The sequence below is a fragment of the Aquarana catesbeiana genome, linkage group LG12, assembly GCF_042186555.1.
Source record: "Aquarana catesbeiana isolate 2022-GZ linkage group LG12, ASM4218655v1, whole genome shotgun sequence".
NCBI lineage: Eukaryota > Metazoa > Chordata > Amphibia > Anura > Ranidae > Aquarana > Aquarana catesbeiana.
Genome location: NC_133335.1, coordinates 26,469,591 through 26,494,918, shown reverse-complemented (window position 1 = coordinate 26,494,918; position 25,328 = coordinate 26,469,591). Strand labels below are relative to the sequence as shown.

The window sequence follows — 25,328 nt, the reverse complement described above, 5'->3', positions numbered from 1 at the left end:
CACGCTTCCTTGTTCACAAATCCGGACATGTACAGCGCATACTCCCTTGTTTACAAATCCACATCTGCGCAGTGCATACTTCCTTATCCACAAATATGGACAGTGCACACTCCCTTGTACACAAACCCGCACAAGCACAGTGCACGCTTCCTTGTTCACAAACCCGCACATGCACAGCGTGCACTCCCTTGTCCACAAACCCGCACATGCACAGCGCACACTCCCTTGTCCACAAACCCGCACATGCACAGTGCACGCTTCCTTGTTCACAAATCCGGACATGTACAGCGCATACTCCCTTGTTCACAAATCCACATCTGCGCAGTGCATACTTCCTTATCCACAATTATGCACAGTGCACACTCCGTTGTACACAAACCCGCAAATGCACAGCGCGCACTCCCTTGTCCACAAACCCGCACATACACAGTGCACGCTTCCTTGTTCACAAACCCGCACATGCACAGTGCGCACTCCCTTGTCCACAAACCCACACATGCACAGTGCACGCTTCCTTGTTCACAAACCAGCACATGCACAGCGTGCACTCCTTTGTTCACAAATCCACATCTGCGCAGTGCATACCCCCTTATCCACAAATCTGTACATGCACAGTGCACACTCCCTTGTCCACAAATCAGCACTGTACAGCGCACGCTCCCTTGTCCATAAACCTGCACATGCACAGTGCGCACTCCCTTGTTCACAAATCTGCATATGCACAGTGCATGCTCCCTTGTCCACAAATCCACAATGCGCACTCCCTTGTCCACAGATCCACACAGTGTGCACTCCCTTGTTCACAAATCCACATATACACAGTGTGCACTCCCTTGTTCACAAATCCACACATGCGCAGTGCACACTCCCCTGTCCACAAATCTGCATATGCGCAGTGCACACTGCTTAGTCCTCAAATCTGCACATGCACAGAGCACATTGCCTTGTCCACAATTATGCACTCCCTCCCCCTGCCACAGCAGTGCTAAAAGCAGAGGGAGCTAAGGGTCTTGGGTTGAGGGAGGGAGCACTGCTTATGTGCGGATTTGTGGACAAGTTAGTGCACACTATGCATGCGCTGATTTGTGGACGATGGAGAAGTGCTCCTTGCTGTGATGATGGGGGTGCACTCAACCAACAATCTTAGCCAATATGTAGGACAGCATGGATCACTCAGAATGATAACTTTCTGGCTCTGCGACAGATGTGCTTGGTCTACAGGTATGTAATCTAAAAGAAGCTGAATTTAGCTACAAAGCATTGAAATCTACTGGGGCCCCTTGAGTGCAGCTGTAAACTTTATTATAAAGGTAAACTAACCCAAACCTCTTTAACTGACCTGTACAACTACTGTACTAACAATTCCCCACCTGATCCTTTTAATTCCAGACACTATTCAGTTCACATTGACGAAAATGTACATTTTTAATACACTTTCAAAATAACAGATTACCCTCTGCCAGCATTTACCAAGCCAAAAGCATTGCTGCACAACTGCGGTTATATCCTCTCTGGCAAATACATGGTTACATAAATAGATAATTTGCATTCACCAATCTGTGTAATGTATTCTGCTTTGTAGCTCAAGAATGTGCTTAAAAAAAAAATAAAATAAAAATTGGGTGTGGGGTGGGGGTTACCTTTAAAACTGCTGGAGGGCAGGGGGGGGGGTTACCTTCAAACTGCAAAATAAAACCGGCAACAAAAACAGACAAATCGGAAGCAGATATGGTTTAAATGACATTGATTATTAAATTCTGGAGGTGCCCAGGAACACAGCACAAACGGCTTATTCATTACATTTCACAGGTTGTCACACTAGTTATATAGTGAGGTGGGGGGCGGAGCCGGGACCCACCCCTACAGTGGCTGCAAAGGAAATTTTCTCTTGTCAAGGATTATTTGAAGTCTGCCTTCAAATTTGGGGTCAGTTTGACAAACTAATATTTTTTTTTTATTCCTCAGGACAAATAGCAGATATTTGGGTCGGGAGGAGGGGGGGGGGGATTGGGAAAGAAGAGTAATAGTACACTTATAATCTACAGGTGTATAATGATACAAGAAAGACAGGCGGACTGGCCAAAAACAAAGAAAGATAAATGAAAAAAAAAAATGAAATTATTTTAGGAGTGGAGGTTATGTTGTAGCCTGCGTTAGAAGATACAGATACTGAAAAGCGTCATTTCAGTCCCAGGCCTACAGGCTGCACCACAAAATGTCTATTTCAGTTTTTTTTTTTTTTTATTGTTTAAATCACCTCTGAAAGTTACTCTTTTTTTTGTTTTTTTGTTTTTTTTTGTCTTTTAAGATCAGTTCTATTCAGAAAGGTGAAGCCGTGTCCTTAGGGTTTGCTTCGAGTCTGGCGATCCTGCAAAGAGATTAAAAACAAAGTAAGATTTGGTTATCGCTGACAAATAAATGTACGATGAGACAAAAGGAACGTGTTTCATTGCAAACCTTCTTTTTTTTTTTTTTTTTTTTAAAGTGGACCCAGCACTCAAATGAAAGTAAACTTTTCCCCCTGCGGAGAATCAATGTTCCCTTTAACCACTTCCTGCCCAGCCCTGGCATCCTTTAAACCAGGGATATCCAAACTACGGCCCTCCAGCTGTTGCAGAACTACACGTCCCATGAGGCATTGTAAAACTGACATTCACAGACATGACGGGAATTGTAGTTCCTGAACAACTGGAGGGCCGTAGTTGGGAGACCCCTGCTTTCAACCACGGGTGCTCAACCTGTGGCCCTCCAGCTGTTGCGGAACTACAATTCACATCATGCCTCTGCCTTTGGGCATCATTGTCGTTTAACCACTTGTTGACTGGGCTATAGCCGAATGACCGAGCCACTGAACATCGCTGATCGCTCAGTTCTCACAGATCCCCGAGCGGAGAGCTGCTGCCTGTCAGTCAGCGTCTCTCCTCTCTGCTTCTCCACGCTCACTGGAGCGCTGAGCTGTGGAGGGATGGGGAGAGGCGGTTTCAGCGGCTCGCTGAGACTGCCATCAATTAAGGTAGCTGGAGAATCCAGACTTGGGAAGTCGGGATGACACGGTGCCTCGACTGATGGCAGTGACGTCAGCGGAGAGTGGAATTCAGACCGCTCTCCGCTGAAAACGGGTCACAGGAGTGTAAAACCAATTGCACTCCTGTGACCCATAGGAGAAGCCCAGCCTAAAAAGCTCAGGCTGGACATCTCCTTTAAGGTAAAGGGCCAATCAGCAGCTCTATACCACGTGATCGGCTGTGTCCAATCATAGCTGATCACAGAGGTAAACAGATGTCGGTTATCGGCACTCCTTTCCTCATGCTAAAATCATGAGGATCGGAGAAGAGAGGCGATAACTGGCTTCTCTAAAAGGGACATCTAAACTGATAATCAAGGCACTGATTATCAGTGCAGTCCCAACAGTGCCATCAATCTGTGCCCAACAGTGCTGTCAATAAGTGCCCATCAGTGCAGCCTCATAAGTGCACATTAGTGAAAGAGAAAAATTAACTGTTTGCAAAATTTTATAATAAACTATGAAAACTTTTTTTTCATTTATTTAGCAAAAAAAAAAAAAACCATAGCATTGATTAATTACCACCAAAAGAAAGCTCTATTTGAGTGAAGGAAAAAAATGATAAAAAATTTTTATATGGGTACTGTGTTGCATGACCGTACAATTGTCATTCAAAGTGCAACTGTGCTGAAAGCTGAAAAGATGTTGCTGTACATATATGTGTTACGTGACTGGCAAAGGTTAAAGCTCAAACTCCCCAGCAGTAACTGCCTGAAAATATTCAGCACTCTTGTGTATGAAGGAGACCTTAAGACTCCCTTTACCCTCGTGTGCAAACTCAGGTGCTTGGTGACGAACCCCACTCTGCCGCATGGGGGTGAGTGGGGAGATCCTGTTCCTGTGTACTCTTACATAGGACCTTCATTCCTCACCCCTGGTGATTGAATGGGGGAGCTAAGGAACGTTATGCGAGGCTGTGGAGGGGGGCATTAAAGGGGAAGTCATTACTTTGTCCAGCACACGTTCAACTTAAACCCATTTTAGGGATCAGGGAGGGCAGAGTAGGAGTCAGAAGCAGCCATAAACCTACTGAACAGCAACACTGCAGTTGCCTTGACCTTTTATAGATGTAAAGCCTAACTGGATAACACTTTAGCTTGCTAAAGCACTGAGTATCTTACCTTGTTGCCGGAAGTTGTACGTATATATATGGCAGCACAGTGGTCGGCTTTAACAGGGTGCGCCCATCTGGTGTTTGTTATGTTCATGCCCCCAGTACTGTGACCAAGCTTTCACCAACAGCTCCCAATCACAGTTTATATTTTGGAGACGGTACAGCGGGCTCCCAATCACCTGACCACCCTGACTGTCAATTACAGTGATCACATGATCAGGAGCCCACCTGCTGGCCTCCTGCATAAAGAACTGCTTAAAGCTGAGTTCCGCCTGGGTAAAAAAAAAAAAAAATAATAATTAAAAGTCAGCAACTACAAATACTGTAGCTGCTGACTTTTAATATAAGGATACTTACCTGTCCTGGGAGCCCACGATGTCGGCACCCGAAGCCAACCCGTCCCTCGGCTCCGGGTGCAGGCCCCGGCATCATTGCTAAGGGAAACAGGAAGTGAAGCCTTAGGGCTTCACAGCCCGTTACCTACTGCGCGTGCACGATCTGAATGGTCCCTGCTGTCTTCTGGGACCTGTGTCTCTCCCGGAAGGAGGGGGGCCAGACATTACGTAGCTCGCCGCACAATGTGCAATGATCTTTCCCTGCAAGTGGGAGCAGATACCTAGATTTGACAGATATCTGCCCCCCCCCCCCTGAAAGGTGCCAAATGTGGAGGGGGGGGGGGGGGGGGGATCTGATCAGCAGAAGTTCCATTTTTGGGTGGAACTCCTCTTCAAAAGGCCATAAGGTGCCAGTAGCAGAAAGTCAATCGACTGCTTTATTTTTTAGATAAAATGGCCCTTTCTACTTTCTTTCATGTCATTATTTTAATAATTATTTTCTGATCTCCAGCAGCCTGTGCCTACATGCACTCCAAGGATGGCTGCCAACAGTCCTCACACTACACAAGACCAAGGCGGTGAACTGTGCCCAGTGTGGGTACACCCCAATGAAAGCTGGAGATCTAAAAATACTAAAAAGGATTTTTAAAAATGAAAGTGGAATTTCAACCTCAACCTAACTAGTCTTAAAAATGTCCTAACACCTATTCTCACTAACCTGTATTATAAAAATGTATATACGTGATCTCCTGTGTCAACCAGTAGCAACTGCAGGGGAGAAGAGAGAGCGCTCAACAGCAGCTGGGAGTGGTGACGTTACCCATAGACTCCTTTGTCCCCTCCGTCGTTGGCGTTCCTTTATCCCCTTTGCCGCTGACTGACACAGGGAAGCCAGATCATGCGACTGGTCTGGAGGAGACTGAAAACTTGAGTTTACATTGGTTTTAGTTTGGACACAGATATGTTTATTCTGATTGTAATCACTTACTTACCCTCCTTATCCACTTGCCTACTGGCCACTTTTACCCCCTTCCTGTCCAGGCCAATTTTCAGCTTTCAGCGCTTTTGCAGTTTGAATGAAAATTGTGCAGTCATGCAACACTGTACCCAAACTACATTTTTATAAGACACAGAGATTTCTTTAGGTGGTATCTAATCACCACTGGGTTTTTTACTTTTTGCTAAATGAAAAAAGAGAGTAAAAAATAAAAAATAAAGTTTCTGTTATCAATTTTTCTCACTGATGTCCGCTAATGAGGCTGCATTGACGGGCACTGATGAGGAGGCACTAATATGCAGCACTGATGGGAACCGATTGGCATCATTGACAATTAGGGCACTGTGAAAAAATGCCGCTGATGGGCACTCCTCTCCTAATGCGCTGTCAGCGCGAGGAGAGGAATGCCTATAACCGGCATTTCCTTGTTTACATGTGATTGCTGATCCCATAGGTAAAGAGCCTCATGATTGGCTCTTTACCGGGATCAGTGGTGCGCTGTGTCCCAGAGACAGAGCGCACCAACAATCGGCGCGCGAGCGCAGCAAGAGTGGGAAGAGGTCCTGTGACGTCCTCCCAGAACGAGTGAGCTCCCATCCGCCCGTCATTTGACAATACGGTTGGCGGGAAGCTGTTAAAAGAAGTAGGGCCAAAGCAATTTTGCCTATACTTCTCCTGGGGATCACAGGAGTGCAGTTTGTTCGGCACTCCTGTGACCCGTATTCAGCCGACAGTGGGCTAAAGTCAGTTGTCATTACTCAGTCAGGTCCAGGCATTGGATCGATTCTGACATTACAGTCGTGATCCACCCAGATGCCTAAAAAGGCAGTTGGCTCACCCTCTCAGCGAGACGCTGGAAGACTGAGGCAGCTTCTCCCGCCCCCTGCGCAGCCCAGTGCTCCAGTGAGAGAGCTGGAGGGGAAAGCAGAGATGGTGATTGACAATATTGGCTCTCTGCTCAGAGCAGAGGGCAGAACTGAGTGATCAGCGGTGTTTGATTGCTCAGTTCTCAAGGCAGAGCAGCAGGGGACAGATGCAGCCTTGGATTGATGCTGCACCCACCTAGGTGAATATAAAAAGGGTTTTTTTATTTTTTATTTCCAACCCCAAATTTCTCTTTTAATGGGTAAATCTCTTACAAACCTGGGCAATTCTCAAAGCACAAAGTAACAGGAGTCTCCAAGTCACCAACATGAAGTTTACAACAGGTGAAGTGGAATCACATCTCTACCAACACCAGAGAATCAGCCCGGATAATATTTCCATAAGGTGATCAGATTTCCCTTCTGACAGGTTTTATTTATTTCCATAGAATTAGATCATTGACAGGTAACCCTCTTGCTGGACAGGTGTGACAACTTCTGCATATGAGATTAATTGGAACTCCTCTAGAGAAACCGCTTGGCTTTTCTTGGTGCTCTAAAGCACATCTAGGAAGCCTTTGAAAACAAACTGGTCATAAACCTGGGCGATATGGACTAAGGAACTCTATAGAGCCCACAGTATGTGGACATCTGACCATCACACCTATAGGATCTGATGGACATCCCATTCGAACATCACAGCCATTAATAGCGAGCAGTCGCGTCCGCCACCCCTCCCTCTGCTTCGTTGGACACCTCATTCCTGACCCATGGTCATTAATATGAAGTTTGCATGTGTCAATAAATAACCTCCATTTATCTGGGAAGGCCTTCCACAAGATTTCGAAATGTGTCTGAGAATTTGTGCCCATTCAGCCAAAAAAGGAAAATGTGAGGTCGGATACTAATGCTGTAGAAGATAGACCTGGCTCACATTGGTGTTCTAATTCAGTTCAAAGATGTTCATGAGGTCAGGGCAACTCAAGTTCCTTCCCACCAAAACATGTCCTCATGGAGCTGCCTTTGTACGCAGGAGTACAGTCATACAGGAACAGAAAAGGGCTTTCACCAAACCATTATCACAAGGTTGGTGTCTTTGTATGCTTTAGCATTATCAGTACTGTTCACTAGAAGCACCTGAACTCATTATAATGGGGGGGTCCAAATTCTTTTGATGAATAAGGCACAAGACTTTATTGAAAACCAGATGACCACTAGATCCACATATACAGGCAAATGCTAAACCCTAACCTGATGAGGCTCCCAATCCTGGGCCTCACCCCTAAATGGTCTTTCAAAGCAGAACTACAACCCCTCACCCTTTACAGCAGCATTCTCCAAACTGTGGCCCTTTGCCTTCCTTTATTCGGCCCCTGGGGCACCATTCCTCCCTCCGACACCAACAATGGGGCACAAGCCCTCCCACCGACACCAAACGATGGGGCATAAGCCCTCCCACCGACACCAAACAATGGGGCACAAGCCCTCCCACCGACACCAACAATGGGGCACAAGCCCTCCCACCCACACCAACGATGGGGCACAAGCCCTCCCATCGACATCAACGATTGGGCACAAGCCCTCCCACCGACACCAACGATGGGGCATAGTTTACTCCCAGTGGATGCCAGGACATTCTCTACTCCCACTGGCTCTAGTACGGCCCCCTAAAGTCTGAAGGACAGTAAACTAGCTCTTTGTTTAGAAAGTTTAGAGACCCCTGCTTTACAGCCGAAGTAGCTGCCATCTTGGACTCTGTTTCATCTTCAGTTGCCATGGTGCTGCAGACGATTAGGTATGACACCCACCTTGTGATAGCTTGACAGTTCGGCTGAGAGCACAAGCAACTGCAAGTTATGCATTGAATGTTGTTTTTAGGAAACCGTTAAATGGATGGGTTTAGTTTGGCTTTAATAAGATTAACAAGGAGATGGGAAGGGGCAGAACACAACAGCTTCTACAGGAAAGTAGATATTTGCTCATAACCTGAGCTGCCCTGTAGCTCAGATCTGCTGATCATCTAATGCCGTGTACACACGGGCGGACTTTTCGGCATCAAAGGTTAGACGGTCTTTCTGATGGACTTTTGAAGGACTTCCAAAGGAACAGACTTGCCTACACACAATCACACCAAAGTCTGACGGATTCGTACGTGATGACGTACGACCGGACTAAAATAAGGAAGTTGATAGCCAGTAGCCAATAGCTGCCCTAGCGTTGGTTTTCGTCTGTCGGACTAGCATACAGACGAGCGGATTTTTCGCTTGGACTCGAGTCCGTCGGAAAGATTTGAAACATGTTTCAAATCTAAAGTCCGTCAGATTTTCGTCCGAAAAAGTCTGCTGCAGGTCCGATGAAGCCCGTCGGACCAGTCCGGTCCAAAAGTCCATCCGTGTGTACACGGCATTAGAAAGAGCTTTTCAATAAAAGGTAGACCCTGCTTCAGTATTTTGTCATGACCCCATGTTCCTTCTGAACTGATGAAAGAGCTGAATGGACAAATCGTTCCCATGATGTCACAACCTGTAAAAAGGCCAACAAATGCAAAGCAGAATGTTTTACCTTCCAAACCTTCTTCTCCCTCTCGTTTGCTAGCAGTTCCTGTCTCGGATGCCACTGCCAGTCTATGCAAATGAAAAAGGGATAAGAACAATTGAGCAGAGAGAACATAGACAGCCCCTTCAGGAAGAGGTCAATGAATGAAAACAGCGGCACAGTAAAGGAATGTGAAGACATGTGGTCTGACATCAATGGAGGAGATTTAAAGTAATTTTTTTAAAATTTGGTCTTTTTTTTTTGTTTAGAACGGAAAAATAAATAAATAAAACACAGTATTATCAAATACCACCAAAAGAAAACTATTTGTGGGAAAAGATGACAAATTTTATTTGGGTACAGCGTCGCACGACCGCGCAATTATCAGGTAAAGTAACTCCCTGGTCATGAAGGGTTGGGGGGGGGGTAATCTTCCGGCGGTTACGTGGTTAAAGAGAAAACCTGGGAAACTGCACAAGATGAGCTACACAGAGGTTTTTATACTTTCCCAGATATACCCTTTAAGCTGCTCAAACCACAGATGGGCCACACAGAAAACCCAAACCCCTTGGGGCAACAGCAGGACAATTGGATCCCCCCCCCCCCCAATTTCCCAGCCACCACCAATTAAGTACTGGCAGCAAAGCTGTGATAACCAACTGTGTACAAGCTGGTTTAGATGAAAATTTCCCCTCCCCTACATAAAAGGAGACAGGAGAGTGATTTCCTTTTGTACTCCACACCATAACTACAGTCACTGCCAACTGCCGCTGGCTTCTGGCTTCTGTGAAAGCAGGACATTTGAAATATGTCCCAGTAGATGTATTGCACCCTTACCCCTCCATAAATACTTACCTGAAGTACTTTCTAGATCCAGCGCCGGGCCCGACTGCAGCAGTGCTGGTCTCTGCTCCTCTCACAGGACATACAGGCAGCAACTGGAGCCATTGGCTGTCAATCAAATACTGGTGGGTGGGAGGGGCCGAGCCACACTGTTTATGGACGCACACATAGCGTGGCTCGGGAGTGAGACCACAGGTGTGCCCCCATAGCAAGCAGCTTTCTATGGGTGCACACAAAGAAGAGGAGGAGCCAAAGCACCAGCAGGGGGACCCCAGAAGAGGAGGTTACTAAAACGTCTTGCTATGGGGACAAAGAAAAAGGGGGACCCAAGAGGAGGAAGATTGGGGCTGCCCCGTGCAATACCTCTGCACAGAGCAGATAACATTTTTTTTTTGTTAAATCGCAAAGAGAATTGATTTTAGTAACCCTAAGCTTTTTATCACTTTAATGAACACAGGTTGTCACTTGCTTAGCACCGGCTCCATTCAGAAAACACTTTGCATTCTTTCAATGAATGCAAAGCGTTCACCGTTTGGATGAGGTGCAGATCCTGTAGCCACTGTGCGACCTTCTGTGTTCACTAGCAGCTGCTTGGCACAGGATACAAGAAGCCAGCAGCAATCACTGTAGTGGTGGTACAAATTGATTTCCATCTTCCAGAGAGACCCCAGAGCAGTGATGGTGAACCTTGGCACTGCAGATGTTTTGGAACTACATTTCCCATAATGCTCACACACTCTGCAGTGTAGTTGAGCATCATGGGAAATGTAGTTCCAAAACATCTGGGGTGCCAAGGTTCACCATCACTGCCCTAGAGAATAAAATGGCGGTCGTTGCACTATTTTATGTCACATGGTATTTGCACAGCAGTCTTTTAAATGCATTTTTTTTGGAAAAAACACACTTTAATAAATAATTTAAAAAAAAAACAGTAAAGTTAACCCGATTTGTTTGTATAACGTGAAAGATGATGTTATGTCGAGTAAATAGATACCCAACATGTCACGCTCTAAAATTGCGCGTGCTCGAGGAATGGTGACTTCATAGGTGACGCTTTAAAAGCCTTTGCAGGTTACCAGTTTAGAGTTGGAGAAGGATCTGGTGCTAGAATTACTGCTTTTGCTCTGATGGTCACGGGGATGCCCCACATGTGTGGTGCGATCACGGTTAACATATGCGTCCGGGGACCGACGTTTGCGTTCGCCATTACATGTCAGCACGGGGTGACGGGGGCGCTTTAAACAAAAAAATATTTTGATTTATTTATTTATTTTTTTACAAAAAAAACTTTTGATCACTTTTATTGCAGTCAAAAGGAAAGTAAACATCCTTTTTAGGGCAATAGCAATGACAGTTACCCTTTATGGAGAGATGGGGGGGGGGGGGGGGGAGTGGTCTATTAGATCCCCCATCTCTACTTTGGGTCCAGTGCAGCCGATCAGACACTATGCAGCCAGTAAACAAAGAGCCGGACCCGGAAGTGACGTCACAACATAGTCAACGCTTGCTGGTTCTGAGGTCACACAGTGGGAGGAACAGCTTCAGTTGCTCTCACTGTGAGGCTGGACATGGATGCTGCCGGTGACATCGCTCCTGGGCTTCCGGTAATGGCGGCGGTGGGACCCCCTTGCGCCACCTGTAAAAAGTATTCCAGTGGCTGCCCAGCCGCTCGGGAAAATTTTTACATGAAGCAGAGTCGCCAGCTGAAAAAAAAATGGTTGTAGTCTCAACCATAAGCCTGTTACAACCACCTCCCTACCAGGACGTATAAGGCTGGCCATACATTGGGTCGAATTTCCAAAGAATTTTCTTTTGAAAATCCTATCTAAGAATTTTCATTCGTATTTCGCACCATTAGTGGGCTGCAGCAACAGACAATTTTTGCGCAGCAATCAAATTTGAGTAATCGTGCGAGAAATGTAAAGTCGAAAAAGAAATGCGCTTGTGCAAGAAAAGAAAATTCCCGGAAAGAAAAGAAGACGATTCTCGGCCACGAAAAATTCTTTTCTGTAGCAACATGAGGTGAAATTGAAGACTTGGTTGGCCGAATTTCGAAATCAATGGTGGCGCCATCGGATCACAAAACGCACAAGTTTTTTGAATTTCAAAAGAAAATTCTTTCGAAATCCAACCCATGTATGGCCAGCCTAACAGTGCCTTGAAAAAGTATTCATACCTCTTGAAATTTTCCACATTTTGTCATGTTACAATCAAAACCGTAAACGTATTTTATTGGAATTTTATGTGATAGACCAACACAAAGTGGTACATAATTGTGAAGTGGAAGGGAAATGATAAATGGTTTTTCAAAATGTTTTAAAAATAAATATCTGAAAAGTGTGACGTGCATTTGTATTTAGCCCCCTAAACCCTGATACCCCTAAGATCTAGTGGAACTATTTGCCTTCAGAAGTCACCTAATTAGTAAATAGAGCCCACCTGTGTGTAATTTAATCTCAGTATTAATACAGCTGTCCTGCAAAGCCCTCAGAGGTTTGTTAGAGAACCTTAGTGAACAGCATCATGAAGGCCAAGGAACACACCAGACTTGCTGTGAAGTTTAAAAGGAGAAGTATAGCCAAATCTCGTTTGGCTGTACTTCTATGGATCACAGGAGTCCAATTCGTTCTGCACTCCTGTGACCCTTTTTAGCAGAGAGTGGGCAGAAGTCCGCTCTCTGTGGACATCACAGAAATCATCTCAGCCTCTCAGCGAGCCACTAAGAGCCTGAACAGCCGCTCCCCGCCCCTCCACAGCTCAGTGCTCCTGTGAGCGAGGAGGAGAGATGAGAGCTGCTGATTGACAGTCAGCAGCTCAGGGAGCTGTGAGAACCGAGCCATCAGTGGTGTTCAATCACTCGGTTCTCAGTGCAGAGGCACCAAGGCGCCGATGCTGCATTCACCTAGGTAAGTATGAAACTGAAAAAGAAATCCCTTACTTCTCTTTTAAAGCAGGGTTAGGTTATAAAAGAATATCCCAAGTTTTGAACATCTCACAGAGCACTGTTCAATCCATCATCCGAAAATGTAAAGAGTATGGCACAACTGCAAACCTACCAAGACATGGCCGTCCACCTAAACTGACAGTCCGGGCAAAGAGAGCATTCATCAGAGAAGCAGCCAAGAGGCCCATGGTAACTCTGGAGGAGCTGCAGAGATCCACAGCTCAGGTGGGAGAATCTGTCCACAGGACAACTATTAGTCGTGCTCTCCACTAATCTGACCTTTATGGAAGAGTGGCAAGAAGAAAACCATTGTTGAAAGAAAGCCATAAGAAGTCCCATTTGCAGTTTGTGAGAAGCCATGTGGGGGACACAGCAAACATGTGGAAGAAGGTGATCTGGTCAGATGAGACCAAAATTTAAATTTGGCCTTAAAGCAAAGCGCTATATTTGGTGGAAAATCAACACTGCACAAAACCCTGAACCCACCATCCACACTGTGAAACATGGTGGTGTCAGCATCATGTTGTGGGGATGCTGTTCTTCAGCAGGGACAGGGAAGCTGGTCAGAGTTGATGGAAGATGGATGGAGCCAAATACAGGGAAATCTTAGAAGAAAACCTGTTAGAGTCTGCAAAAGACTTGAGACTGGGGCGGAGGTTCATCTTCCAGCAGGACAATGACCCTAAACATACAGCCAGAGCTACAATGGAATGGTTTAGATCAAAGCATATTCATGTGTTAGAATGGCCCAGTCAAAGTCCAGACCTAAATCCAATTGAGAATCTGTGGCAAGACTTGAAAATTGCTGTTCACAGACGCTCTCCATCCAATCTGACAGAGCTTGAGATATTTAGCAAAGGAGAATGGGCAAAAATGTCCCTCTCTAGATGTGCAAAGCTGGTAGAGACATCCCCAAAAAGACTTGCAGCTGTAATTGCAGTGAAAGGGGGTTCTACAAAGTATTGACTCAGGGGGGCTGAATACAAATGTACCCCACACTTTTCACATATTTATTTGTAAAACATTTTTGAAAACCATTTATCATTTTCCTTCCACTTCACAATTATGTGCCACTTTGCGTTGGTCTATCACATAAAATCCCAATAAAATACATTTACGGTTTTGGTTGTAACATGACAAAATGCGGAAAATTTCAAGGGGTGTGAATTCTTTTTCAAGGCACTGTATATATAGTGGCCGGTAGAGAGGTGGGTCAACGTGACATTTAATGTCCCTTTAAATAGGTTCTTTGGGCCAAGATGTCCTTAACTATTTACTGCACTAACAGGTGTGCCTGTGCCTTGGGTGTGCTCTATAAATTGCTCAGAGCCTCAGCTCCGCACAGTATACAGCGCTGGGTTCTGGCAGCGGGATGGGAACTTTCTTTCCCATACCCGGAACAAAATTGAGTTGGGTTTAGCCATTCACCGAAGCTTTGTATACTATGAAAAGAAGGAGATCATGACATCTGCCCGCCTCTCCACCTCAGCCAATCAGAGGAAGCTTTGTATTCAATCAGCGCCTGTTCCTGGAGCGGGACAGGAAGTTCCCATCCCACGGCCAGAACACAGCGCTGTATACTGTATATAGCGGAGGTTACATACAATTAACCACTTCAGCTCCGGAAGATTTAGCCCCCTTCATGACCAGGTCATTTTTTGCAATATGGCACTGCCTCGATTTAACTGACCATTGAGCAGTCGTGCGATGCTGTACTCAAATAAAATGCATGTCCTTTTTCCCCACAAATAGAGCTTTCATTTGGTGGTATTTGATCATCTCTGCGGTTTTTTTTTTTTTGCGCTATAAACAAAAAAAAAAATTTTGAAAAAAAAAAAAATATTTTTTTTACTTTCTGCTATACAACACATCCAAAAAAATAATAAAAAATGAAATTTCTTCAATTTAAGCCACTATGTATTCTGCTACATAATTTTGGTTAAAAAAATCCCAATAAGCGTATATTGATTGTTTGCACAAAAGGTATAGCGTCTATAAACTACGGGATAGATTTATGGAATTTTTATTTTACTAGTAATGGCAGAGATCAGCGACTTATAACAGGACTGTGATATTGCGGTGGACAAAGTGGATGCTAATTGATGCTAATTTGGGGACCAGTGACGCGAATATAGTGATCAGTGCTAAAGAAAAATATGCACTGTCACTGTACAATAAAACTTGCACAATATGCAATGACACTGGCTGGGAAGGGGTTAACATCAGGGGGTGATCAAAGGGTTAACAGTGTGCCTAGCCAGTGTTTATGTGTACTGTGGGAGGTGCCTTTACTAGGCCAGGAACACAGGATCCATGTCTCCACTCCTGACAGAGCTGTGATCTGGCAGATCCCCATTCTGCATGGTGTCCTAAACGAATCTGCCGGTGCAGGCGGACACCGGGTCCGCGGGACCCCCTGTGTACAACCACAGCGGGAGCGAGCTTCCGGCGGCGTGCACTTACACCCGATACCTGGAAATGCGGGTCGGCAACTGGTTAATACAGAATGCCCTGCAAGCACACCTCTTAGTGCAGTCAATAGTTTGCTTGGCCCAGGTTAGCCCAAACTATTTAAAAATGGCCAATAAATGTGGCGTTAGACTTTAGTGATCACCTGGTAGAGGACAAAAGATCAGCATTTACTCCGGTTATCTACTGAATAAAAAAAATGGTTAAATGCAGCACAGATCCATCCTATTAGCGCTCAGTGGTCTCCTGTACCGTGTGCCAATCAGGGATGAGACAGCAGGACACAGAGTGGTCAATACAAGACGGGTAACCTAGCAAGAGCAAAATGAACCTACTTAGTTTCCAGTCCGCAGGCCAGTACAGGCATAAAGTCATTGATCTGGTGATCTGGGGGGGGGACACTAGTGCTTGTGATCTGGGGGGGGGGGACACTAGTTCTGGTGATCTGGGGTGGGGACAATAGTTCTGGTGATCTGAAGGGGGGGCACTAGTTCTGGTGATCTGAGGGGACGACGACACTAGTTCTGGTGATGGGGGGGGCACTAGTTCCAGTGATCGGGGGGGGGGGGGGGGGACACTAGTTCTGGGGTGATCTGGGGGGGACACTAGTTCTGGTGATCTGGGGTGGCGACAATAGTTCTGGTGATCTGAGGGGGGACACTAGTTCTGGTGATCCGGGGGGGGGGGGGGACACTAGTTCTGGTGATCTGGGGGGGACACTAGTTCTGGGGAGGGACACTAGTTCTGGGGATCTGGGGAGGGACACTAGTTCTGGGGATCTGGGGGGGACACTAGTTCTGGGGGGGGGGGGACACTAGTTCTGGTGATCTGGGGGGGGGGGGGACTCTAGTTCTGGTGACCGGGGGAGGACTCTAGTTCTGGTGATCTGGGGGGGGCTCTAGTTCTGGTGATCTGGGGGGGGCTCTAGTTCTGGTGATCTGGGGGGGGGGGACTCTAGTTCTGGTGATCTGGGGGGGGCTCTAGTTCTGGTGATCTGGGGGGGGACACCAGTTCTGGTGATTTGGGGGGGGGGACTAGTTCTGGTGATTTGGGGGGGAACACTAGTTCTGGTTATCTGGGGGGAACACTAGTTCTGGTTATCTGGGGGGAACACACTAGTTCTGGTGATCTGGGGGGGAACACACTAGTTCTGGTGATCTGGGGGGGAACACACTAGTTCTGGTGATCTGGGGGGGGGGGACACTAGTTCTGGTGATCTGGGAGGGACACCAGTTCTGGTGATCTGGGGGGGGGGGGGGACACTAGTTCTGGTGATCTGGGGGGAACACTAGTTCGGGTGATCTGGGGGGACACTAGTTCTGGTGATCTGGGGGGGGCACTAGTTCTGGTGATCTGGGGGGGGGGAACACTAGTTCTGGTGATCTGGGGGGGGGGGGGAGACACTAGTTCTGGTGATCTGGGGGGGACACTAGTTCTGGTGATCTGGGGGGGACACTAGTTCTGGTGATCTGGGGGGGAACACTAGTTCTGGTGATCTGGGAGGGAACACTAGTTCTGGTGATCTGGGAGGGAACACTAGTTCTGGTGATTTGGGGGGGGGGGGGGGACACATTAGTTCTGGTGATCTGGGTGGAACACACTTGTTCTGGTGATCTGGGGGGGAACACACTTGTTCTGGTGATCTGGGGGGGAACACACTTGTTCTGGTGATCTGGGGGGGAACACACTTGTTCTGGTGATCTGGGGGAACACACTAGTTCTGGTGATCTGGGGGGGAACACTAGTTCTGGTGATCTGGGGGGGAAACTAGTTCTGGTGATCTGGGGGGGAAACTAGTTCTGGTGATCTGGGGGGAAACTAGTTCTGGTGATCTGGGGGGGAACACTAGTTCTGGTGATCTCGGGAGGGGGGGACACTAGTTCTGGTGATCTCGGGGGGACAATAGGTCTGGTGATCGGGGGGGGGGGACACTAGTTCTGGTGATCTGGGGAGGACACTAGTTCTGGTGATCTGGGGAGGACACTAGTTCTGGTGATATGGGGAGGACACTAGTTCTGGTGATATGGGGAGGACACTAGTTCTGGTGATATGGGGAGGACACTAGTTCTGGTGATCTGGGGGGGGGACTCTAGTTCTGGTGATCTGGGGGGGGGACTCTAGTTCTGGTGATCTGGGGGGGGGACTCTAGTTCTGGTGATCTGGGGGGGGGACTCTAGTTCTGGTGATCTGGGGGGGGGACTCTAGTTCTGGTGATCTGGGGGGGGACTCTAGTTCTGGTGATCTGGGGGGGGGACTCTAGTTCTGGTGATCTGGGGGGGGGGACTCTAGTTCTGGTGATCTGGGGGGGGACTCTAGTTCTGGTGATCTGGGGGGGGGACTCTAGTTCTGGTGATCCGGGGGGGGGGGGGACTCTAGTTCTGGTGATCCGGGGGGGGGGGACTCTAGTTCTGGTGATCCGGGGGGGGGGGGACTCTAGTTCTGGTGATCCGGGGGGGGGGGGACTCTAGTTCTGGTGATCCGGGGGGGGGGGGACTCTAGTTCTGGTGATCCGGGGGGGGGGGACTCTAGTTCTGGTGATCTGGGGGGGGGGGACTCTAGTTCTGGTGATCTGGGGGGGGGGGACTCTAGTTCTGGGGAACTGGGGGGGGGGAAACTCTAGTTCTGGGGAACTGGGGGGGGGGGAACTCTAGTTCTGGGGAACTGGGGGGGGGGAACTCTAATTCTGGGGAACTGGGGGGGGGGGACTCTAATTCTGGGGAACTGGGGGGGGGGACTCTAATTCTGGGGAACTGGGGGGGGGGGGGGACTCTAGGTCTGGGGAACTGGGGGGGGGGACTCTAGTTCTGGTGAACTGGGGGGGGGACTCTAGTTCTGGTGAACTGGGGGGGGGACTCTAGTTCTGGTGAACTGGGGGGGGGACTCTAGTTCTGGTGAACTGGGGGGGGGACTCTAGTTCTGGTGAACTGGGGGGGGACTCTAGTTCTGGTGAACTGGGGGGGGGACTCTAGTTCTGGTGAACTGGGGGGGGGACTCTAGTTCTGGTGAACTGGGGGGGGACTCTAGTTCTGGTGAACTGGGGGGGGGACTCTAGTTCTGGTGAACTGGGGGGGGACTCTAGTTCTGGTGAACTGGGGGGGGACTCTAGTTCTGGTGAACTGGGGGGGGGACTCTAGTTCTGGTGAACTGGGGGGGGACTCTAGTTCTGGTGATCTGGGGGGGGGCTCTAATTCTGGTGATCTGGGGGGGGGGCTCTAGTTCTGGTGATCTGGGGGGGCTCTAGTTCTGGTGATCTGGGGGGGCTCTAGTTCTGGTGATCTGGGGGGGAACACACTAGTTCTGGTGATCTAGGGGGGACTCTAGTTCTGGTGATCTAGGGGGGGACACTAGTTCTGGTGATTTGGGGGGGGACACATTAGTTCTGGTGATCTGGGGGGGAACACACTAGTTCTGGTGATCTGGGGGGAACACACTAGTTCTGGTGATCTGGGGGGAACACACTAGTTCTGGTGATCTGGGGGGAACACACTAGTTCTGGTGATCTGGGGGGGACACTAGTTCTGGTGATCTGGGGGGGACACTAGTTCTGGTGATCTGGGGGGGACACTAGTTCTGGTGATCTCGGGGGACACTAGTTCTGGTGATCTGGGGGGACAGCAAGGAATTCCCTTCATTTGCAGGGATTTCCTCTCACTTCCTGTTTGGCTATGGGACAGGAAGTGAAGGGAAATCTCTGCAATGGGACACAGATGGTTGAGGGAAAAAAAAAATCTGATAGGGGTTATAACCCTCCTTTACTCTATCCAAAATAAATAAAAAAAGTTTTGCCTATAGGTCTACTTTAAGCCGTCTTCAGAGAATGAGGCGAGGGAAAATCCTCTAATGAGGACAACGCTAATAACTTGGGAGAGATTTCCTCTCATTTTCTGCTGCGTCCCCGCAACAGGAAGTGAAGGAAAACCTCCCCAATGAGACAGACAGCAAAAATAACCTGATCGGGATTTTCCTTTTTTACCTACTCTATCGCCAACTAAGAAAAGAAAAGGTTTGGGCTTGACATACATTTTAAAGCGGTATGGTCACCTTGCCCATGTAAGCTTTGGTAAAGGTCTCCACCAACCCATGATAAGGTTGCCAGCACTTCCTCACTGCTCCAGCCTCAGCTGCTAACAATCCCCAGTGCTTCCAGGTATGAGAACATGCCCAGGCAACGTCACATGACTGAGGTTGAGCTGTCACAGCCCCCAGTCACCGCCACCAGTGATTTGAACGCCAGCTAAAAAAAGAAGTAGGAAGCGCGAGGGAGGGCTAGCAAGGTGGATATAGGTACACCCATAGGCACCTTTAACAAGGACACTGTTGCTTTGCCATACATGGGCAAGGTGCAGTGAGTGGTCACCTACCAGGCTCTAGCAGGGGAACTTGGATCACAAGATTGGCTGAACAGAGTTTAAAAAAAAATATGTTCTGGTAAAATAATTCCTATGTATTTAGCGGCTTAGTCAAAGTATGGAGAACATCTGTAGAGGATAATTGGCATTGAACTAACCTATTTTCTAGACAGCAGGTACTATTAGGAGTCAATGTGCCCATTTACAGTCATCTTATAGCGGTACTGGAACTCTAAAATTCCTCAGCAAACACCTGATTTCTGGAAGTCAGCGGTTTGTATCACCCCCATCACCAGGAAAACTGGGTGCTGCAATGGGGGAGACTGGAACTGATTATCACCAAATACCAAGGAATACCGATTGCCTTAGGAGATAAGAGAAATTTTTTTCCCCCTGTTCGGCAAACGACCGTGGTTTATAGGGGTTTTCTTTTTAATTGAAAGACTCCCAGCTTTATTCTACCCACTTCCTGTGAGCCCAAGACATCATTCAACCTACTTCCTGTGAGCACAGGGCATCATTCAACCTACTTCCTGTGAGCACAGGGCATCATAGGTGTCATTCAACCCACTTTCTTTGAGCACAGGTCATCATTTAACCCACTTCCTGTGAGCACAGGGCATCATTCAACCTACTTCCTGTGAGCACAGGGCATCATTCAACCTACTTCCTGCAAGCACAGAGCATCATTCAACCTACTTCCTGTGAGCACAGGGCATCATTCAACCTACTTCCTGTGAGCACAGAGCATCATAGGCGTCATTCAACCTACTTCCCGTGAGCACAGGGCATCATTCAACCTACTTCCTGTGAGCACAGGGCATCATTCAACCTACTTCCTGTGAGCACAGGGCCTCATAGGTGTCATTCAACCCGCTTCCTGTGAGCACAGGGCCTCATAGGTGTCATTCAACCCGCTTCCTGTGAGCACAGGGCCTCATAGGTGTCATTCAACCTGCTTCCTGTGAGCACAGGGTTGCATTGAAACGATTTCCTGAGAGCTCAATTCAACATAGACATCATGGGTGTCATTGCACCTCTTTTCTGAGCCTAGGGCATCACGGGTTTCATTCAACCCCTTTCCCTTTCATAGGGTGTAGTGCTGTGCTCTGTGGCATTCAAGATAATCTACCACGGAGATGTCACATTACTAAGACCTCTGGAGAAAAAGCAGGCATGCAGGATGTGGGAGAATAAAAAAAGTGTGTGGGTTTAAAGGGTATTTTTTTTTTATGCCTTCCTCTGGATCAGCTGTGGGTACAGGGTTAGGTTTATAAAAAATTTTCTATTGGTGGAACTCAAAGGACTTTTGTTTTTTTTCTAAACTATGACTCTGGCTTCTACATGATTGTTTCAAAGTCTGTCTTTCATGCATCGATGGTACTCAGAGGTCAGAAATTGGACCATGCTATAGAAGGTTTTCTTTTGCCTTCCTCTGGATCAGCTGTGGGTAGAAGGTTCTGTTTATTGAGCTTTTTTTATTGGTTGATGTGGATGCATTTGTGTCTAAGTTACTAGGTCTTTGGCTTCTGAATGAATTTCTTTACCTCACTGTGTCTTTCTTGCACCAATGGCGCTCATCAGGATTTCCAAAAATTCTCCTCCTTTTATGTATCCAGGTAAACTGACATTTTACATGACATGGCGTTTACAGCCATCAACTCTACACCAATTGTGAGAAGATAGGAGAGCAAACTCTGCTATAAAGGAAGCATTTAATAATTGCCCTCGCTTAACTTACATTTCAGTCCAGTCACAGCTGGTCTATGTATTTTATACAGAGGAGATGAGAAATGTGCAAGGAAAAGGACACCTGGGATCTTATTGCCACTATAGGAATCATGTGTTCTTCATTCAACCCACTTCCTGTGAGCCCAGAGCATGATTGGTGGCACTGAACCCATTTCCTGAGAGACCAAGCCAACATACACTCAACCAGCCACTTTATTTAGGTACACCTTGCTAATACCGGGTTGGACCCCCTTTTGCCCCAAGAACTGCCTTCATTCTTCCTGGCATAGATTAAGGTGTTGGAAACATTCCTCAGAGATTTTGGTCCATATTTACACAATAGCATCACGCAGTCGCTGCAGATTTGTCGGCTGCACATCCATGATGCGAATCTCCTGTTCCACCACAATCCAAAGCTGTTCTATTGGATGAGATCTGTGGACTGTGGAGGCCATTGGAGTGCAGTGACCTCATTGTCATGTTCAAGAAACCAGTGGTGAGATGATTTGATCTTTGTGACATGGTGCATTATCCTGCTGGAAGGAACCATCAGAAGATGTGTACACTGTAGTCATAAAGGGATGGACATGGTCACCAACAATACGCAGGTAGGCCATGCAATTTAAATGATGCTCAATTGGTACTAAGGGGCTCAAAGTGTGCCAAGAAAATATCCCCCCCCCCACCATTAACCACCACCCTAAACGTTGATACAAGGCAGGATGGATCCATGCTTTCATGTTATTTACGCCAAATTCTGACCCCACCATCTGAATGTCGCAGCTGAAATCCAGGCTCAGACCAGGCAACATTTTTCACTCTTCTGTTATCCAATTTTGGTGAGCCTGTGCAAATTGTAGACTTAGTTTCCTGTTATTAGCTGTACAGGAGTGGCACCCGGTGTGGTCTTCTGCTGCTGTAGGCCACCTGCTTCAAGGTTCGATGTGTTGTGCGTTCAGAGATGGTATTCCGCATACCTTGGTTGTAACGAGTGCTTATTTTTGTTACGGTTGCCTTTCTATCATCTGGAACCAGTCTGCCCATTCGCCCCTGACATCAACAAGGCATTTTCCTCTACAAAACTGCCGCTCACTGGATATTTTCTCTTTTTCGGACCATTCTCTGTAAACCACAGAGATGGTTGTGTGTGAAATACCCAGTAGATCAACAGTTTTTGAAATACTCAGGCCAGCCTGTCTGGCAGCAACAACCATGCCACGTTCAAAGTCACTTAAATCCCCTTTCTTCCCCAAGCTGACGCTCGGTTTGAACTTCAGCTTCATCTTCACCACGTCTAGATGCATTGAGTTGTTGCCATATGATTGGTCGATCAGCAATTGAACAGGTGTACTTAATAAAGTGGCAAGGGGCATTTAACCCACTTTCTGTAAGCCCAGGGCAACATTGCCCCTCTTTTCTGAGCCTAGGGCATCAAGGGTTTCATTTGACCTCTCTCCCTTTCATAGGGTGCACTGTCAAGCCAGCCAGTGGTGCTGCTCCCTGTAGCATTCAAGATCATCTACTATAAAATAAAGGGGGAAAAAGGACCTGTGACATGGTCCTGTGATGTTGCATAACTAAGAAGACCTCTGGGGAAAAGGTAGGCATGCAGGATGTAAAAAAAAACAAAAAGCAAGCAGGTATGGGGATTAGAAGGGTGAAATTTGGTAGCTTCTTAGCCAGAAGCTTCTACATCACTCAAGTTGCTTCTATTTCTCTTTCTCAACAAGACAAAGGTAACAAAGAACCTGAAAATACAAGACAATGGTTTCAGATACACGGAAGAGTTTATAAAAGGGTGAAATGGAAGATACCCGGGAAAAATCATCTAATAACATCTGGAATTTTTCTAGTTTCCATGTTAAGGGAAATCTGGCTAAAACAAACTGAGCAAATAACGGAAAGAATCGAAAGGCAATATCTGTGGTGAAATCTACACCTCAAAATTAATCTCAAACAGATTGGAGATAATGGGAGCCGGTTACATGGAAAATCTACAGTTTTACAGTAAATATCAAGCTAGGCCCCCGCTTCTTCTGCCTACTCGTCATTTATTGTGAGATGTGACTTCATCATTTCAATACAATCATTTAGACAAAATCACCAGCTTATCTCTGCTCTTTCTCCTGAAATTTCTCTCATGACCGTTATCTGAGGCAGCTTAAAGCATTATTTTTTTTTTTTCTTTTAAGACATGCAATGCAGCATTTGGATGTCCCTGAGGACTTGCATCCAGAACTTCCCACATTTCTCTTACAGGGGGACCATGACTTTATTTGGAGGATCTACCAAGGGAACGCAGCAACATAAACAGTGCCTTGAAAAAACCATTCATACCCCTTGAAATTGTCCACATTTTGTCATGTTACAACCAAAACCGTAAATGTATTTTACTGGGATTTTATGTGATAAACCAACACGAAGTGGCAAGAAAATGATGAAAGTTTTCATAATTTTTTTAACACATAAATATTAGAAAAAAGTGTGGTGTACATTTGTATTCAGCCCCCTTTACTCTGATACCCCTAACTAAAATCTAGTGGAACCAACTGCCTGCGGAAGTCACCTAATTAGTAAATAGAGTCCACATGTGTGTAATTTAATCTCAGTATAAACACAGCTATTCTGTGTAGCCCTCAGAGGTTTGTTAGAGAACCATAGTGAACAAAGAGCATCATGAGGGCCAAAGAACACACCGGACAAGTCAGGGATCAAGTTGTGGAGAAGTTTAAAGCAGGGTTAGGTTATAAAAAAAAAATTATCCCAAGCTTTGAACATCCCACAGAGCACTGATCAATCCATCATCCAAAAATCGAAAGAGTATGGCCCAACTGCAAACCTACCAAGACATCGTCCACCTAAACTGACAGGCCGGGCAAGGAGAGCATTCATCAGAGAAGCAGCCAAGAGGTCCATGGTAACTCTGGAGGAGCTTCAGAGATCCACAGCTCAGGTGGGAGAATCTGTCCACAGGAAAACTTAGTCGTGCTCTCCACAAATCTGACCTTTATGGAAAAGTGGTAAGAAGAAAGACATTGTTGAAAGAAAGCCATAAGAAGTCCCATTTGCAGTTTGCGAGAAGCCATGTGGGGGACACAGCAAACATGTGGAAGAAGGTGCTCTGGTCAGATGAGACCAAAATTCAACTTTTTGGCCTAAAAGCAAAACGTTATGTGTGGTGGAAAACTAACACTGCACATCACCCTGAACACACCATCCCCACCGTTAAACATGGTGGCGACAGCATCATGATGTGGGGATGTTTTTCTTCAGCAGGGACAGGGAAGCTGGTCAGAGTTGAAGATGGATGAAGCCAAATACAGGGAAATCTTAGAAGAAAACCTGTTAGAGTCTGCAAAAGACTTGACTGGGGAGGAGGTTCACCTTCTAGCAGGACAACGACCCTAAACATACAGCCAGAGCTACAATGGAATGGTTTAGATCAAAGCATATTCATGTGTTAGAATGGCCCAAAGGACAGACCTAAATCCAATTAAGAATCTGTGGCAAGACTTAAAAATTGCTGTTCACAGACACTCTCCATGCAATCTGACAGAGCTTGAGATATTTTGGAAAGAAGAATGGGCAAAAATGTCCCTCTCTAGATGTGCAAAGCTGGTAGAGACATCCCCAAAAAGACTTGCAGCTGTAATTGAAGTGAAAGGGGGTTCTACAAAGTATTGAATCAGGGGGGGACTGAATACAAATGTACCCCACACTTTTCACATATTTATTTGTAAAACATTTTGAAAACCATTTATCATTTTCCTTCCACTTCACAATTATGTGCCACTTTGTGTTGGTCTATCACAGTGTTCCTCAACGCCAGTCCTCAAGGTGCCCCAACAGGTCATGTTTTCAGGCTTCTCATTATTTTGCACAGGTGATTTGATCAGTTTCACTGCCTTAGTAATTACCACAGCCATTGCATCTGAGGGAAATCCTGAAAACATGACCTGTTGGGGCGCTTTGAGGACTGGAGTTGAGAAACACTGGTCTATCACATAAAATCCCAATAAAATACATTTACGATTTTGGTTGTAACATGACAAAATGTGGAAAATTTCAAAGGAGTATGAATACT

At 46.7% G+C, this 25,328-nt stretch overlaps 1 protein-coding gene across 2 annotated transcripts in view; it reads right to left on the bottom strand.

The window, feature by feature from the left end:
* Positions 1-1,729: 1,729 nt before the first annotated feature.
* The window catches only part of YTHDF1 (YTH N6-methyladenosine RNA binding protein F1), a 56,658-nt gene continuing 33,059 nt past the window's right edge, over positions 1,730-25,328 (bottom strand). For both annotated transcript variants that reach the window (XM_073607468.1, XM_073607470.1), the window contains exons 5-6: positions 8,936-8,997; positions 1,730-2,368 (exon numbers count right to left, since the gene is read on the bottom strand). In XM_073607468.1, the coding sequence (XP_073463569.1) occupies positions 8,965-8,997 (33 nt within the window). In that variant the 3' untranslated portion in view covers positions 1,730-2,368; positions 8,936-8,964. The remainder of the gene's footprint in view (positions 2,369-8,935; positions 8,998-25,328) is intronic.